The sequence below is a fragment of the Alexandromys fortis genome, unplaced genomic scaffold, assembly GCF_014885135.2.
Source record: "Alexandromys fortis isolate MF-2015 unplaced genomic scaffold, M_Fortis_MF-2015_v1.1 scaffold_120, whole genome shotgun sequence".
Lineage (NCBI taxonomy): Eukaryota > Metazoa > Chordata > Mammalia > Rodentia > Cricetidae > Alexandromys > Alexandromys fortis.
In genome coordinates this window covers 3,012,286-3,030,762 of record NW_026067999.1, presented here as the reverse complement: position 1 = coordinate 3,030,762, position 18,477 = coordinate 3,012,286, and the positions used below count along the sequence as shown (strand labels likewise).

At 44.0% G+C, this 18,477-nt stretch overlaps 1 protein-coding gene across 4 annotated transcripts in view; it reads left to right on the top strand.

Annotated features, from left to right (window-relative positions):
• Nucleotides 1–18,477, top strand: part of Bmx (BMX non-receptor tyrosine kinase) — a 61,437-nt gene that overhangs the window by 11,548 nt on the left and 31,412 nt on the right. For all 4 annotated transcript variants that reach the window (XM_050160668.1, XM_050160669.1, XM_050160666.1 and 1 more), the window contains exons 3-7: nt 181–285; nt 3,198–3,279; nt 6,095–6,214; nt 7,703–7,767; nt 14,029–14,204. In XM_050160668.1, the coding sequence (XP_050016625.1) occupies nt 181–285; nt 3,198–3,279; nt 6,095–6,214; nt 7,703–7,767; nt 14,029–14,204 (548 nt within the window). The remainder of the gene's footprint in view (nt 1–180; nt 286–3,197; nt 3,280–6,094; nt 6,215–7,702; nt 7,768–14,028; nt 14,205–18,477) is intronic.

The window sequence follows — 18,477 nt, the reverse complement described above, 5'->3', positions numbered from 1 at the left end:
TGTGCATGTGTTCACAGTGTAGAAACATGATTGTGACAGCCATGGAGCAACAGGGCATGTGTCTCCATTGGCTTCCACATCCCCTCGTCTCCCTCCAGACATTACCTTTAGCTGTACACTTTGCTCTGCTCACCGTGACACACCAGCATGATCTAGCCTCTGGTTTGCCTTTGAATTCAGAAACGAGGAAGCCGAAAAGGATCGATAGAAATTAAGAAAATCAGATGTGTGGAAAAAGTCAACCTAGAGGAGCAGACACCCGTGGAGAGACAGTACCCATTTCAGGTAAAAAGGGGGGTTGGTTTCTTTAATATCTTCTAGTATTAGCTCACTATGCACAGGAACATAATAATATTGCAAAATTATCCCTTGAGACAATGATAATGTTTGGAATACGCCCAAGTGGGCGTTGGCAGTTTATCAGAACTGGCCAACCTGCTTCCCTCCAAGGGAAGCAAGAGGGGAGTCTAAGCGATCCTGGTCTGACCTGCTTAAACTTTTTACCATTCTCTTTTATGGAACTCTGTGGGGCGTCTCTCTCTTGGATAAGAGCAAGCAGGAAGCTATGCGGGATTAAGTACCAACCCTGCCCTGAACTTGTCTCCAGGGAGGTGGTAAAATAGACCATCTTAATACAGTAACAAAATGAGTGTTGGTTAAGATGAAGGGGGTGAGCATCCAAACTTCCTAGGCTCCCACAAAACCAATAGGTACAGTAGGATCAAAAACCTATTGCCCTTGTTCTTGAGGTCTCAGTAGTCCTCATTGTCCGCTCTGTTTAGTGAGACCGGTTTTAACCCAGGCTTTTTCAGGGTGGTCCTTGGACTTCCCACAGGGCAGGGAACCCTGATTGCTCTTTGGGCTGACGAGGGAGGGGGACTTGATTGGGGGAGGGGGAGGGAAAGGGGAGGCGGCAGTGGGGAAGAGACAGAAATCTTTAATAAATAAATAAATAAATAAATAAATAAATAAATAAATAAATAAGAAAAAGAAAAAGAAAGATGAAGGGGGTGCAGTACATTCCTTGTGCTTTGCTCCTTACTGTAAGAAGTCAGGAAAGTGTTCTGTTCAAGGGGGCACTCATGTTGGGAAGGACAAATAGACTTTACCTAGCAAATCTGGAGGTGGCGACAGAGCTAAACGGCAAGTGCAAAGGCACCGTAGGATGAAATAAGAGACACAAAGAGACCAGCCCAGAGAAGTAGGTGGCGCGGCACTGCTCAGGGCTCTACATACCATGCTAACCAACTTTAGTTTGTCACCAAGGAATTCTTTCTTCTTTTTTTTTTTTTGAGATTTTTATTTTCATTTTATAGGTTTGTACATTTTGCATGTAGAGTTCCCCTTGGAATTGGATTTAGAGACCATTGTTAGCTCCCATGTGGGTGCTAGGGTTTGAACCCAGGTCCTCTGAAAGAGTAGTCAGTGCTCCAAGATCTCCTGAGTAAATTGGGAGCTTGGGAGACCTTGGGGGAGGGCTGAAGGGGGGAGGGGAGAGGGAGGGGAGCAGAGAAGAATGTAGAGCTCAATAAAAATAAAAAAAAAGAGTAGTCAGTGCACTTAACCACGTAGCAATCTCCACAACCCCTAGAATTCTTTCTTTTTAACATTTATTTATTTGTGTGTGGGGTTCTTCTCCCCCCCCCCCCGTGTGTGTGTGTGTGTGCGCACACATGCTCTCACACACCACAGCCTGAATGTGGAGTCAGAGGACAGCTTGTAGGAGGCAGCTCTATCCTTCCACCATGTGACTTCAGGGGATCAAATCAGGTCATCAGATTTGGTGGCAAGCAGCCTTACTTCTGAGTCATCTCACTGGCCCCACAGACCCCCAAAGAAATTTAAGTACTTCCATGTAGCCAGGTGGTGGTGGCACACACCTTTAATCCCAGCACTCGGGAGGCAGAGGCAGGCGGATCTCTGTGAGTTCGAGGCCAGCCTGGTCTACAAAGTGAGTTCCAGGACAGCCAGGGCTACACAGAGAAACCCCTATCTCAAAAAGCCAAAAAGAAAACAAAAATTCCATGCTACAGAGAATGTCTCAGTGAAGGGGTTTTGAGCTGAATCAGACCTACAACGAAACTATCAACCAGTTGGGGAAAACCAAGGGAGAGGGTGCCCATAAAGGTGACCTCAAACACTGTAGGAACAGAGGCTACCCAAAGTCACAAAGGTTTTCCAGCCCTACAGACGTCCTAGCCCACTACTCGCATCTGCATACCCATAAAGATATATCGCAACTCGTCTCTAAGTATAGTTGCTCATTTGCTAGTAAAAAAGCACACTCACATATATCATATATAAATGAAAGTAAAAATATTAAGGTAGGATGCGCCCAGCTTCTGGAAGATCTTTCCTAAGTGGTAGTGTTGTTTTCCAATTGTAAAATAAGCCCGATCTGGAGAGAGCATTGCAATTGTCAAACTGGGGCATGCACGTGTGCTTGTGGTTGCAAGAGGAGGGCATGCAGTGTCTTGTGTGTGGGGGCACCTTATTCCCTTGAGCCTGGGTCTCCTTCTAATCCTGGGGCCCCAATAATCTTCCTCACTGTGACCTCCAGAACAGTGGGCTTACAGGCCTGCACAGGAGCACGCCTTGCTTTTCTTACTCACTGAGCCATCTCTCCAGTCCCATAAACAAGTGCCCCATAAACAGAAGGGATAAGAAAACACAGTGTGGAGCATCTGAGAGGCTACCCAATGTGACAGACTGACTTAACAAAAAGACAGAGTTTTCCTGAACATAAACCCAAATGTAAACTGATCAGAATGTGGGGAACACGGCATAGCAAAGGGTAGGATAGCCCATCCCTGGAAGTAGTTTCTAAGGATACAGAAGTTAAAGACATCCTAGTTGTGAAAAAAGTGCCTACTGATTAGGAAGATGGACCAGAGAACTCCTAAGGAATAAGTGATTTACCTTATTATAATACTTCCTGATCCAGGGCACCCCAAATGAGGCTTTAATGTTCACCACCATTCTGTGCTTCATTGCTGTGATTTTCCCCAAGTTCTGAAGGTCTGACATAAAAACATATTCAGATAAATAAGATTTAAAAAAAACCTGTAGTCTTTTTAAATATAATTCCAAAGCTAGTATATGAAAAAAATATTTCTGATAATATAAAAATTTACTGGTACACCAGACTGACCCATGAAACACTTGCATCAAAATTCATTGCTTTTTTTCCTTTCCAGATTGTGTATAAAGATGGGCTTCTCTACGTCTATGCATCAAACGAAGACAGCCGAAGTCAGTGGTTGAAAGCACTGAAGAAAGGTAACAAAATGCCATTCACGAAGGCTTGAAATGCTTTCCTGGGATGGGCTGTATTCATACGTTTGTGTTCTCAGTGTTACAGGCAGGAAGCGAGAGGGTTTCACCTTCGCTTTCACACTGAGCACAGAGATCGCTATTGTGAATTTCCTGGCAGTAGGTGGGGCACGGGGTGGGACCAGGGAGCGGCAGACCAGCTGGGCTTCCCATTTCAGTCCTATCGGGATTCTATTTTCAGTGTTCAGAGACGTAATGCCAATTGTACTGAGCACTTACCACTGGCCAGCTACTCTGTCGAGAACATGTTGCATCTTCTTGCGTAATCCTCTTGACAACGTTGGACAGGGCTATTATTAGTCTCCGTTTTTCACACAAGTTTAAAAGAAAACAGACAAATCCCACAAACCTTGTTAATGGGAGTCTCAAAATGGAATTACCGGAGCCCAGCTTTTTAAATCACAACATTGCAAGCTAAGTCTCTATATCTTTGCCCCAAACTGATGATTTAATGTAGATTTTATTCGTGATTTTTCAGCTGCTGTGGGAACTTGGGAGAGAATTGTTATTATTTTAGCACCTTGATATTTCCCCCGCAATCTTTTTGCTTTCAAAAGGGTCAGGTTGTGAGGATAACACGTAAATTAAATCAATGACTCTACGGGTGCAGCTTCAGGTTTTAACACCCTAGACAGAAGACAATTTTGCTTTTATTTGGATGTGTTGTGCTTCTATTTTCGATTATGGCAATATCTCAGCACACCTCAGATTGCACACAGCCAGCTCACATCGATGCAAACACATTCTTTCCTACATATAGGTCCTCATTTTCCCTTTATGTGAAAAGACGTAGCAATCTGTTTTGTGGAGTGGTGAAGTGGTCCTTAAGGAAAGATGCTTCCCTCATTACCCACAATCATCTCAATGAAGTGAGACAGGTACCTCTGCCAGAGCCAGGCAAACCTGGTCGTCTGTTTTATGTAGCACACCCGGGCTTTCCTGACCTGTAAAATGAGGAGCATATTTCTTTTCTCCTATAGCAATTACATGTATGAGTGACTCTAAAAAAATCATTAAAATAGCCTCTTAAACATCAGCCATTGTGGTTAGAATGACACTTTCAGGGGGAGCTCTAAGGTTTTCTTTCCAGCCAGCCATCTTTGGGTGAACCGCCTAGGACTCGGCTGTCATATAGATACTCCCTATATTCAGCTCTTGTGTAACCCCTGTGTGTCCATTTGTGGGTCCTTCTGGAACTCTATGTGGTGATCAGGCACATGATGGCTTATGGATGCAAGAGGAGAAGGAAGAGACAAGCAACAATGCATCTTGGGCCTCATGAAGCTGTTGTGTCTCCATCCCTGGTGCCGCTGTCTGCACAGCAGAAAGTGTGTGCCTGTTAGCAGTACTGGAGGAGAAAAGACATCAAGCAACCCACTGGAACAGATCCGTTTGTGCTTTCTCTCTCCCAGGGAGTGGGAGGCAGGCAGTCTTGGGATTAGGCAACCATTCGAGGATGTCAAGGACACAGATTCCTTCTAGCTTTCTGTTTTACCATTCTTACAGGTAACTGAAAGGTTCTAAGCTGTTCTCAGAAGTAGGGCTCATATCTATCTCTATGTACAATAGACATTGAAAAACCAGTATCTGTGTTTGTTTTTTCCAGTCTCTGTGCTGGAGGATAGGCAAGGTGGGCGAGCTTGTCATCAAGTTAACAAAAACTTACTTGCTGTGGCAAGACTTAGGTTCTCTCACTTAAATATTCCCCCTTACGAACTTCCACCAATTTAAACTATATCAGTCCTTTTAACTCTGTAAGAGTCATGATCACCAGAACAGCAGCCCTCAGGGGTAGTATGTAGACTAACTGATGCATGTGTGGGGAAGTACATAAAGTCACATACAATTTTTTAATGTCACCATAAAGTATCGGGATTATTGCAATGTGGATTTTGGGACCTGGTTGGAGGATTAGTTACTCAGGAAACTATATCCTTTTAGCTGGAAACACATTAAAGAGCAAGAGTGTAGACAGGAAGAAAGCTTGCAATATGCCTGGGGAAGTCCAATGGTCATTTGGGCCTAAACTCAGAAATTAACATTTTATAATCTTAACTCATTCTATAAAAATTACCTTTAATGCTCACCAGTAAAGTTGTTCCTTGGTGCTGGCATTTTCAGCATAAATACCCTTGGTAATAGAAACTGTGTAGTTTCTATTAGGGAAATATTTATGTGTGGCATTATTCAAGCCATACATGTGCTGTTGACTCTAAATTATTAAGTGAATAATAATAACAAATTTTTAAAACAATAATGATGTGTGTAATGAAGAAGTAGCAACAAATATAGTTATCACTGGCAGAGCTAAGGAAAGGGCGGCAGGAGGATATGCAGCAGAGGTCTTACTGTACCTTTGAAACCTTTCCGAATGAAAACCTTAGGAAGTCAGAAGTCCTTTTTCTTAAGATCTAGTCCTACCACCCAGCCTACTTCTGCCACCAAAGAACATCAGGCATTGTAAGCCATTCGGGACCTTGACAGACGTATTTGTAAAATCTTAATGGCAAGCTGGCCAGCGTATGCATTTTCCTAACTCTTTCATGTCAGAAGAATACATTATTCTGCTGTGGTTTCTATTTATTCTTTGGGTTTATTAACTCCTGAATGAAAGACAACTGCTCTGGTGGATACCGGGTCTTACCCCAGTTGCTGGTAAAGGAGATCGTCATTGTACTGACATTATAGTATTTACTTACTGCATTGCATCTCTTGGGCCAACGTCTTCTTATGTCTTGTATCCTTCCTACCTGCCCTTCAGAGATACGGGGCAACCCCCACCTGCTGATCAAGTACCACAGTGGCTTCTTCGTGGACGGGAAGTTCCTGTGCTGCCAGCAGAGCTGCAAAGCAGCCCCGGGATGTACTCTCTGGGAAGCATGTATGTGAGGCTCCCTGTTGTGCTGGACCTCGGGTGGGGGAGGGGGCACTAGGTCAAGCCTGCCCAATACTAGATCAGTTTTTTGGAAACAAAATATACCATATTGGTTGACATCATAGTAATACAGCTTTAAATGAAGTATAACTTAGGTGTCAGTTGAATCATCATCATCATCATCATCATCATCATTATTTATGCCCGGGCCTTGCTAAGCATGCATGCATAGTCAGCCAGTTTATGGTGGTTCTCCACTTGCTCCTATCCTGGGAAGTCCTAGATGCTTGTGTTATTATTGTACAGTTGAATCATATCCCCTCAATATTAATAGATGCCTTTTTTACTTCATGAGAAATGGTTTTAAAATTGAAACCACAACAAACAAGGAGTGAGGAAAAGAGCATAAACATGGATGGATATGGAGGTGGAGAGAGTCTGAGAGGAGTTGGGGAAGGGGAAAGATTATGAGCAATATATGCTTTATGAAACGGTTGAACAAAAAATTAAAAACATGGAACAAGTAATGAGCCATTAATACCTCTGATAATTCTTCTAGCTTAAAGCAAACTCCTTAGAAGTAGAATATGCTGAGCATATCATGAATCAAACAACTAGCTTTCCCATTTGATACGAAAATGAGGGGCTGGAGAGGTGACTCAGTTGTTAAGGGCAGCAGCTGTTCTTCCAGGGAGGGGCTGGGTTTGATGCCCAACACCCCCACTTGTGCTTCACAGCAGTCTGTAGCTCTAGTCCCAGCAGATCTGGTGCCCTCTTCTGGCCTCCATGGGCACTGCATGCATGTGGTACACATATACACCCAAGCAAAATTTACCCATATATAAAACAAAAAGAAAGGAAAGGGAAGTTTTTGTGTACTTTATTTTGTTTTTAATCAAAGGCAGGCATGGTAGCGTATATTTGCAATCCTGATACTCAAGAGTCTGAGACAAGAAGATCATAGCTTGAGACTGGCCCAAGTTACATAGCAAGTTTAAGACTACACCTCACTCTGAAACCCTGTTTCAAACACACACACACACACACACACACACACACACACACACACACACGAGAGAGAGAGAGAGAGAGAGTTCAGTTCTTTCTTCTTATAAATAATAAACAAATGAAGCAACGCTGATTTTCAAATAAATGGCAAAAGATACAATTTAAGTACCAGTTTTTATCATCACATATGTCAGTATGACAATGGCTTTCATTGTAAGATTTATTTAAAATGATTGGCCGCTCTGTGCGGGTGTGTTGATTTCTTTTGAAAGCTTGAAGAAATGAGGGGTTTGTTGCTTCTAGGATTTACAGGGACTTGAACTTTCATCCAGGCATTGCAGAGTGTCAGTTGCTGGTGGCGAAAGAATGCCATTTGAATTGAGCGTTACGTGACTTCAGTTGCTCTGGTATATTGTTCCGGTAAACTGGTTCATTGTTTTGATTCCCAGTATTGGGTGTTTTCCTTTGTTTGCTTTTACCTTTCAGATGCTGATCTGCACATTGCAATTGGTGAGGAGAAACACAGAGCCCCTACTTTCCCAGAGAGGATAGTAAGTCCATTTTTCAATTATTTTCTAAGTTGACATACAAAGTTTGGGAATATTTGTACATATGCATGTTTCTATTTTGTTCTAATTCATCCTCTCTCTTCTCCCCTGCTGGGTCCTTTTCACATTCTGCAATATGTCCAATATATTCCATTACCCTCTCATTTTCTCCTTGTTTTCTCCCTCCCCCTTTATTATCCTTGTTCTAGTTTTATTTATCCATGTATGTATTTAGTTTGTTTTGTTTTTCGAGACAGGGTTTCTCTGTGTAGCTATAGAGCCTGTCCTGGAACTAGCTCTGTAGACTAGACTGGCCTCGAACTCACAGAGAGCCATCTGTCTCTGACTCCCGAGTGCTGAGATTAAAGGTGTGCACAACCACCACCCAGCTGTTTTAGTTTTATGATCTGCACACACACACACACACACACACACACACACAGCTCTAAATTTAGGCTGTGGCATTGGCTTTTCTGGGTCTCGCTTATTTGACTTAACATAGTGGTTTCCCATTCCCATCTGTTTCCCCTGCAAGTGTCCTGATTCTGGTTTTCTTTCCAGCTAAATAAAATTCCATTATTTATATGGATGCCACTTTTATCTCTTCACCTGTTGGTGGAAACCTATGCTTACTCCTTTTCCTAGTAATTGTGAAAAGTGTGGCAATAAATGAACAACACCCATGGGTGTGAGTTGCCACTCTTGTTGGTAGTGGGACCCTGGGAAGTGGGGACTTTAAATTGAGGCAGACTAAAGTCTCGTGCAACCAGCAAATGTACTCACAGCACCAGACAATTTATACTCGGAGGGGTATTCTGACAGTTAAACAAGGTCAAATAAGCAAAGGTTACATGAGTTTAAGCTGTATAGAGTCAAGGGACAACTCCTGCTTGGAAATGTCTTTGAAGAACAAAAGTAAGATGTTGGGTAATCTGAAATAAACCCACTTCTACTTCTTACACCTGGGAGGGGTAACAGCCCCTGTTATAGGAAGCAGAGATTACAAGACTTGCGCCTCATTTCCTTGGCGTTATCACCCAAGCTCTCAGAAATTTCCTCACACAGCTTCATTCATGGACCACGTTCCAACAGGTGTGCAATTAATCTCTGTGCTAAGTCAATAGTCTGAAAAAGGTTTTGCAAACAGGATATAGTTAACAAACTGACAGTTGCCAGGTTCAAGACTGGAAAATGTGGAGTTCATACAAACTTCTTAGCAGAAAGAAAAAAAAAACTTTTATCTATAGCTACTATTAAATTATGTGCGCAAACATAGAGCCATTGTATCATTTCATTATTTATGGACTGCTATGTCTTTCCTAGCCTGTAAACCCATAAGTAGCCACCAAAATTGCACGTGAGACAAATCTTTATGATGACATCTTTCATAATAGACGGTGTCTCTTTTCTTACAAACACGGACAAAACTACCTTGTGAAAGAATCCTGGTGATGGAGTGGGAGTCTATGGAACACAGCATTAAACAACAAAATTCATTCCTTCCGTTATTTTCCCCGACCATTTAATGCGACTTCACTGCCTCCAGATACATTCTTTGACAGACTTCATAGTTTTCCAGTCATTGTCATATGATAAAAATCTCCCCAATTACTGGTCATTAGTGTTCTAATGCCTCCAAAGAAAACTGGGCATAGTGGCACATGCCTTTAATCCCAGTACTCAGGAGGCAGAAGGAGGAGGATCTTTGTGAGTTCAAATCCCGCCTGGTCTGCATAGTGACTTTCAGGATGGCTAGAGCTACATAGTGAGACTCTGACTTGAAAAAAAAAAATCAACAATAGAAAAGTATCCAGCATATGCCTCCATCTGTTGCTATAGCTACCACATTCCATATTCTAAGTTACAACTTCTTACCTTTACCTTGCTCTGGTCTGTATCAACCAGCAGCCTGCTTTGGAGCGGGGATCATGGAACCTCTGAGCCTTCTGACCCTTTCAGGGTTAAGCCAAGTAGCAAGGACAATGAAAAAGAAATATTCTTGCATAGCTATACTATTATGATTCGGTAGTGAGGGCAGCCGCATGAGTTTCCCAAAATTTCTCTATCTTATGAAAGAATTGTGTCAATCTTCTGCTGAGAGGGCAGATGGAAATGGAACTTTCTGACAGGAAAGATGTCTTGTTACTCGGCCCTTACATTTGCCATCCCCAAGTCTTATATTGGGGTATTCCATCTATTTTAGACAGGCTCCCTTCGAGATTTAAAAAAAATGTCAATCCAAATTCCCACTTCCTCCCCTTCTCCCATTCCCTCTACACAGCCTCCCACCCCACCTAAGACAGGGCAAGGCAGCCTGCCCTGTGGAAAGTTCAAGCCCCCTCCACTACATCCAGACCTAGCAAGGTATCCATCCAAAAAGAATAGAATCCCCAAAAGCCAGTACATGCAGTAGAGACGAATCCCAGTGCCACTGCCAGTGGCCCCTCAGTCTGCCCCAGCCATACAACTGTCAACCATATTCAGAGCGACTAGTCTGGACCTATGCTTGTTCCTTCCCTGTCCCACTAGAGTTGGTGAGCTCTCATTAGCTCAGGTAGACTGTTTCAGTGGATGAACCCATTATATGGTCTTGACCTCTTTGCTCATATTCTCATTCCTTCCACTCTTCAACTGGACCTTGGGAGCTCAGTCCAGTGCTCCGATGTGTGTCTATGCCTCTGTTTCCATCTGTTGTGGGACGAAGGTTCTATGGTGATATTTAAGATAATCATCAGTCTAACTACAGGGCAAGGCCAGTTCGGGCACCCTGTCCTCTATAGCTTAGGGTCTTAGCTGGGGTCATCCTTATGGATTACTGGGAATTTTTCTAGAGCCAGGTTTCTTGCTAGCCCCATAATGGCTCCCTCAATCAAGATATCTCTTTCCTTGTTCTCATATCTGCCCTTCCTCCTACTCGACTATCCCGTTCCCTCAAGTTCTCCTCAACCCTCCCCTTTTCCCCTCCTTTCCCCCTTCTCCTTTTCCTTCTAATCCCCACCCCCATGTTGCCAATTTTGTCAGGAGATTTCAAGATGGTTTCTAGACAACTGTTCCCCAGGGGTGGAGCCTTTCTATAGGAAAACAAACAAAATTAGAAAGCCCTGGATCATTAAAATATATGCGACTTGCCCCCCCCTTTCTTCTGTTGATAGCCACAGCCCTCCACTTTAGGATTCCCGTGCAGGTGGCAGCTTCGTTACATGCTAGAAGGTGTTTCAAGTGGCCTCTGGGTTCCCTGGGACATCATCTTAAATAGGCCTTTCAGCTCTATGGCATAGTTTAAGTTCTGATTATTTTTCTCCTTCTGAGAAAAAAAAAAACCTATACCGTTTTCCTGAGCCAATACAACTGACAAAAATAACTCTTTAAAAAAAAATTCTGTTGGTAGCATTGCCCAATTTCATGTCCATACAGAACTTCAAAATGTAACATTATTTGTTTAAAAGAAAAGATATTTGCCGACATAATTTATACTTAAAGGTCAGGATGAGATCGTGCAGGGCGAGAGTGGGCCGTAAGGCTGAAAACTGGTGCTTTTGTAAAAAGAGGGGACACAAGGAGATAGACACATAGATGAGATGGCAGTATAAAGACCTATGCAGATGCTGGAGTTATAATACCACAAGCCAAGGAACATTCATTACCACCAAAACCTCGGGCAGCAAAGCTCTGCCTCTCCTAGAACCTTCAAAGAGGGTATGGCCAGGGCGGAGCTTTAAATTGGGATTTCTGACCTCTAGAACTGCAAAAGAAGAATTCCATAACCTTAGCCCCAGCAAACACGTGGGAGTGCGTTATTGTAGTCCTAGGAACTAGGTAGGGCTGTTTGGGCTTTTACTTTGTATTCAGAAACATTGCTGTTTGGGCTTGGGTACTTGCTGCAGGCCTGCTGCTTGAAACTCCCTTGAAACTTGGCTGGAGCGGAAGCTGAGTAGTAGAGCAAATTAGGAACAAGAAACCATCTAATCTTACCTCTGGCAAGGGAGTTTTATGGGAAATGTGTGGAAAATCAACAAACAACTCAATGGCCCAAGGGTTCCAAGTCCTTTTATATATTATATTCATTCTTTTGATGATTCCCTACATATGGCAACATGTTTTGATTAGATCTACCCTCTACTCCCTCCTGGACCCCCAACGGCACATCCTCTCCACAATTTCATGTCCTTTTCTTGTTTTTTTTTTTTTTTAATAACACACACAGCTCAATTTGTGCAGCCCATAGACTCGTGAGTGTGGGAGCCATGCACTGGAGTGTGCTCCACCTACCAGGGACACACTCCTGAGGAAAACTGACTCTCTGTCTTTCAGTAGCCATCTGCTGCCAACAGCTCCTCTGCTAGGGGTGAGGCCTTGTGAGCCCCTCCTCCATGCTGGAATATTGACCAACTTGGCTTGGGCGGGTCCTCTGTAGGTAGCCCCAGCTGCTGTAGGGTTCCCGAGTGCAGCAGCCACATCATGTCCGGAAGACATGGCTTGGCAGTGGTCCTCCCCAGACCCTCTGGTTCTTACAGTCTCTCTGCACTCTTCAATCTTCATGGAGTCCAAGGCTGGTTTTGAGTATAAGCTGCTAAAATCAATCAAAGATCAAACAGAGTATCATGAAAGGAATAGGAATATCCTTCTCTACCTCCTCCTCTCCCTCTCCTCCCTCTCTCCTGCCTGTGCGTGCGTGCGTGCGTGTGTGTGTGTGTGTGTGTGTGTGTGTGTGTGTGTTTGACCGCAATACTCAAGTAGAAAGTTTATTTCTGAATTGTGTGTGGGGGTGAGGGGGAAACAGCCCTTCGGGGATTCCGCTCAGATTGCATTTGAGGAATTTTATAATGTGTTTATCTTTGGAGAGAACCCATCTTTGACTTTATCAGCAATGGGATCCTTCATAACAAGGACTTCTAGGATAGTAAATCTTCAACTCCAAGTAAATGATATCCCTGAAACAAAGAAGAGGAAAATACAATGCAAGAAAAAGAAATCCAATTTAGATTTCATACACACAAAATGGATTTTTAATGACATATAATGTACACTAAGAAAAACACACAAATATGCTCAGCTTGTAAATTTCCAGAATCTGAACCAATCTGCATAAAACACATTCAGATTAAGAAAGGGAACATCAGGAAATGCAAGGGGTACTCAGGTTTCATTTCAGTTAGTGCATCATCCAAGAGCAATTGCTAGCCAGGTATTCAACCTCAGTGATCGCTCACTTGATTTACACACACACACACACACACACACACACACACACACACACACACGCGCGCGCGCGCGCGCGCACGAACACACGCACGCACGCACGCGCACACACGCATATGGAGAGTGAGAGAGAGAGATTGTATAGTCACTTACCTGTCTTTTTTTGGTTCAGTTTATGGAAGTCTTAATTTGTAAATAGTGGTTACATTTTATTATCATTGCTTATAGAACTCTATCACGTGATTATACTACTGAACTATTCTCTTATTGCTGTTCCAACAGATTACCACCAATTCAGTGGTTTAAGGCAATATGGTTTATTGAGTTATTGCCTCATAGTTCTGAAGCTCAAAAGCCTGAAATAGGTCTAGTCAGTTGTTTCTTCTGGAGGCTTTATGGGGGGGGGGGTCCTTGCCTAGCTTCTGAACGCCACCATTTTCATTGGCTTCCTTCCTTCATCTTGGGCGCTGTAAGGGCAGCGGCTTCTTTGTGCTTTACCCCTGCTCACACGCTCACATGCTCTAGCTAATCCCTGACACTTCTGATTACAGCAGGCTCATCTCTGTCTCCCAGAATAACCTCCCCATCTCCAGCACCTTGAGTCAGTCACAATCAGCAGTCCCTTTCGCCATGGAAAATAGTCACAGATTCCGTGAGTCGAGACATGACCATCTGGGGAACCCGTTCTCAGCCTACTGCAGCAACAATATATTTTCTATTTTATCAACTTGATAAGTATTTTGGCAATTTCTGATTTTATCAAATTCTGACGAGTCTACTGTGATCATTATTTTGCCCATCTTTGGTTTTCACCGCTGGGTATAGAGCATATAATTGCTGGGCTATCGGCTATAGACACCCAGCCTTACAACATTCTGCAAATGAGTTTCCAACCAGCGAAAGCATGAGTTAATAGTTGTTTTGCATCCTTGTCGGTGCTTAGCATTGTCTCCATCCCTCTCCCCTTTTTTTCTTCCATCCTTCCTCTTTTGTGTAGGAACTGATATATTTTGTTCATGGATCTGCACCTCCTTTTGATCTAATAAAATCTCTTCTCCTCCAAAGCTGAAGATTCCTCGGGCGGTTCCTGTTCTCAAAATGGATGCGTCATCCTCCAGTGCCACTCCGCCCCAACATGACATCCACTCAAAGAAAAGTTATGGCTCCCAGCCAACCATCAATATACGTTATATTCCAAGAGAAGACTGCCCTGACTGGTGGCAAGTAAGAAAACTGAAAAGGTAAGGCTAAGCCTTTACGTTGACTGCTCAGAGTATAGAATAGACATTGCCTCATATTCTAGGACCATAGCGTCAAAGCTGGCAGCACAGGGCTTAACTTTACAAGGGTGGTCTATCTTCACCACCCTAGTATTAATTAATAAATTGAATTAATAAATCTAGGTTTAATGAACAGAGTAAAGCACTCCTGAATGACCTTCAGGAGGACGAGAGAGGTATCTTGTGACAAATATGGTGACCAGCCTCTAGGTATGGTCTTGAGCAGCCCCAAGGAGGGACTGACTTTCGGCAGGCTTTTTCAGGGGTGGAGTTTGAGGAGGGCAGCTCCAGGGGAGGGGCCCCTGCTTGGTGTATTGAAGGTGGGGTTTGGGCAGCTCTCAGGTTGCTGAGGGCAGGGTCTGGAATGGGGCTCCAAGCTGGAAATTCTAAACATCCCAGACTTTTTGGGTATATAAGGATGCTGGTAGGACTTCCACCTAAATACTTCCCCTTCTTGCTCCTACTTTCCCCCAAATAACTAGACAATGGTCTTATGGTTTAAGTAAAAATGGTGCTGTTCTCCAAGGGGCACAGTGGCAGAAACAAGTCCCTGAGTGGCAGCAGTAGGTAGTGGGCCATGAAACCACAGCAGGCCATGAAGGCAGCCGGGAACCAGGCAGGAAGCTGCATGGTGGTGAGAGACCTCAGCCGGGCAGCCAATCCCACTAGGAACTGAAGCCTCGGAGGGTGAGAGACAGATGGATAGATATCCATGTGAAGAGAATGGGTATTTATTCAGTGGATTAAGGAGAGGTAAGGAAAAATGGAAGAAGGGGAGATGGGGGAAGAGGGGGGGAAGTCACTTCAGCAGCTACCTCTTTTGGGACACAGACAGAAAGGGAGGGGTCAGCTACAGGCAGGAAGGAAAATCTGGCTGCCTCTGTGGTGGATAGGGAAGGAAATAGGTGGGGCTTGTCTCTTAAAGGGACAGGATAGACCATTATATTCCTATCTCTTTTTTTATAATAAAAAGGTGGGAGGTTAGGCACAACAGGTTAAAGGAATCGGGGCTGCGGATTCTGAGGACTGCTTCCTGATTATTTGTGGGCATCGTCTTGGGGCAGAACCTGAGAAAGCTGGGTGCTGGTCACATCCTGGTGTAGCTGGTCTCTTGGCTCCTGTCTGGTGTTTGTGGTATAGAAATGTCTGGTGTCTCTTACACCCGTTTAAGGTAATGGCAGAACAGAGGACAAAGTTAAGTTTAGAAAAAAAAAAATAGGAATTGAGGGGGATGTATCTGACCTGTTTAAGGTGGATCCTTTAATTCAGCTCCCTGGAAATCACAAGAATTCTTTGGGTTTATGACAACATAAGTTTTAAAGAGTAGCATTTTATATCAGAATGAAAATATTTTTAAGACTATGAAAGACAGCATGAAAGAAAAATTTGATAGCTTGTATTTATCTTCATACCTTTATAACTTGTAGGTACACACCTTAATAACTTGTACTTGTGTTTTATTGAAATTTGTTTGGTGAGGCTGTCCTTTTAAACTGAAAAACCTCTCAGCTGTCAAACTGCATCAGAGATCTTTGAAAAGGATAAAATTTTACTTGAGGAGTTATTGATTAAAAAATAACAAAGAACTTACTTGTTTGGCACCTAGAGCTACTCCTCAGGGTCCTCCATGGTCGGTGAGAATTGTATTTGCCTTTTGCTCTTTAGCACAGGGCTTGCCAGACTCAGTAAGATTCTTTGGGCTAAGAATTCTGTAGGAAGACAAGCCTACCTTGACCTGAGCAGCTAGGCTGTCGATTCCAGAGATTCTTTTCATGTCTGGAGATCCTCAGTTCAGATGAAAGGCAGTTTTTTCTCAGTGGTCAGCGCTTGGCAGTCGAAGCAAAGTGTGGATGGACGTTGTTCTGTGCCCATTTGCTTTCTGTCTTCTTTGAAGGAAGTAGAGTGCTGCTGCTAGGAGCCAACCTGACTCTTTTTGTTATGAAAAATCTTTTAATAATTAAATATTTAAATGCCATATTCCCCAGATTTCTGAGTTGAGGGCTGTTTACCGGGTATAGATGAGTTATAACTCCAGTATAGAATCTGCCCAGAGAGCTGTGTGTGAGCTTGACTGTACTGGCTCTCAACTTAACAGATAAAGCAGGGCTGGATTAAGAGACTTAAAAGTACATACCAATTTAAAACATGAGACTTATTGCTTTGTAGTCTGGAATGAGATACAATGAACAGACAATTATAACATTTAACTGTAAGCATAGGTGTATTTAAGTTACATGTATGCACACACACACAGAAAGAGAGTGAACAGGAATAGGGCAAAGTAGATGCTCTTGGTGGGCCCTACAAAAGGCATGCCACTGCACAAAACACATGTAACAGTCAACACCAGGCAACCAGGCAGGGAATACCTCAGTAAAGATGGTGGGACTTGGCCACCTGACCTTAGTTAAAATGGCAGTAAGGTCACCCAACTTCAGTCAAAATGGCGGTAAGGTCACCTATGTAACAGAGTTAATACTGGGGAACCAGGCAGGGAATACCTCAGTAAAGATGGTGGAACCTGGTCACCTGACCTGGCTCTCAGTTAAGATGGTGGTAAAGTCACCTGACCTCAGTTAAAATGGTGGTAAGGTTGCCTGACCTCGGTCAAAATGGCAGCAGCCTCACGTTGTATGAAGTGAGACCTAGAGGTGTGATCCTCTCTGTTGCTGAGCTGCCATGCTACAAGCTGCAGCAGGGAATAAAAGACTGGAATTGAAAACAGCTGCCTCATGGATCCGACCAATCTTGTTGGCAGCAATGACGATGGCAAAGACAGTGTGAGGAAAAGTGGAGCTGTTGAGATGCCGGCAGAATGAGGGTTTATACCATAGCTGAAAGCGTGACAACAGTGAACAAACACCACAGGGCCTATAGAAGGATGTCTCTCTACAGGCGGGGTGGTAAAGCCTGACTGACTCCAGTCCAGGCAACAAGGAAGCCAGAGAGGCTGGAGGCTGCTCCGAATGGCCTCTCATAGTGGGAACAACTGGCGAGAGGTCCAAAAGAAAAGAAAAGAAAAACGAAAGAAGAAATAAAAATCTGAGGGCCCCTGGGCCCCTAGCCGAATGCATCACACAGCATGTGCAGTGCTAGCATGGGAGGACTGACCACGGGTTATCTGGTCATGTTTTTTAGCTATGGAATGCAAGAAAGGGCTCAACTGTAGCTGTGAACGCTGTGGTTAGGGGCTGGAAGGGGAAAAGTCACCACTGAATCTGTTGGTGTGAATAGAGGTCAGTGTTCAGGCAGATGGAACACGTGATTATTGTAGAAAAAAATACCTGGTTCTGGATCCTGACCCTGGGAGAGGGGCGGGAGAGACTTCTGCATCTCAGGCGGCACCAATGTAATGGTTTAAGTAAAATGCTGAAGGTTCCCCAAGGGGTACAGTGGCAGAAATGCTGCAGGTCCCCAAGTGGCAGCAGTGGGCAGTGGGCCATGAGACCATATCACAGGTCCCTAAGTGGTTGTAGGCAGCAGTCAGAAGATCCTGAGACCATGCTGCAGGTTCCAGAGTGGTGGCAGGCAGCAGGCATGAGACCATGGCAGGCCCCAAAGGCAGCCAGGTCCCAGGCAGGGAGCGGCCTGAGTGGCCCACAGGCCATGAGGGCCAGCAGTTCCTAGGCATGGATCCGCATGGTCGGTGAAAGACTGAGATAGGTAGGCACACCATGCAGAGAAAGTAGGTATTTATTTAGTGGGTTATGGAGGGGTAAAGGAAAGGGGGAGAAGGGGAGATGGGGGAAGAACAGAGAGAGACCGAGAGAGAGAGAGAGAGAGAGAGAGAGAGAGACGGGGAGAGAGAGAGAGGGGGTGTGGGGAGAGGAGAGGAGCCACGCAGCAGCTACCTCTTTGGGAGAGAGACCCAAAGGGAGAAGTCGGACTGCAGGCAGGAAGGAAGATCTGGTGGACAAGGGAGGGAATGGGTAGGGTTTGTCTCTCAAAGGGACAGGACAGACCATTACAAGTGCTAAACATAGAATCTGTAAAATGCCTCTCTTATACAAAAGAGTGAGTTTCAGGAGGGCTTACTTAGTCCTTTCAAGCTTTCAACCCAATGATGCTATCCAAACTCAGAACTGAAAGCACATTGAAGGCAATAATATATAAACTGATAAAAAGTGAATGTATCTTTGGGGTCTGTGCCACACTTGATACTCAATAATTGTTTAACTGAATGGCAATCGTATCATGCAGGAAGAGACAAGTGTTATCCCTTCTGTTGTAAACC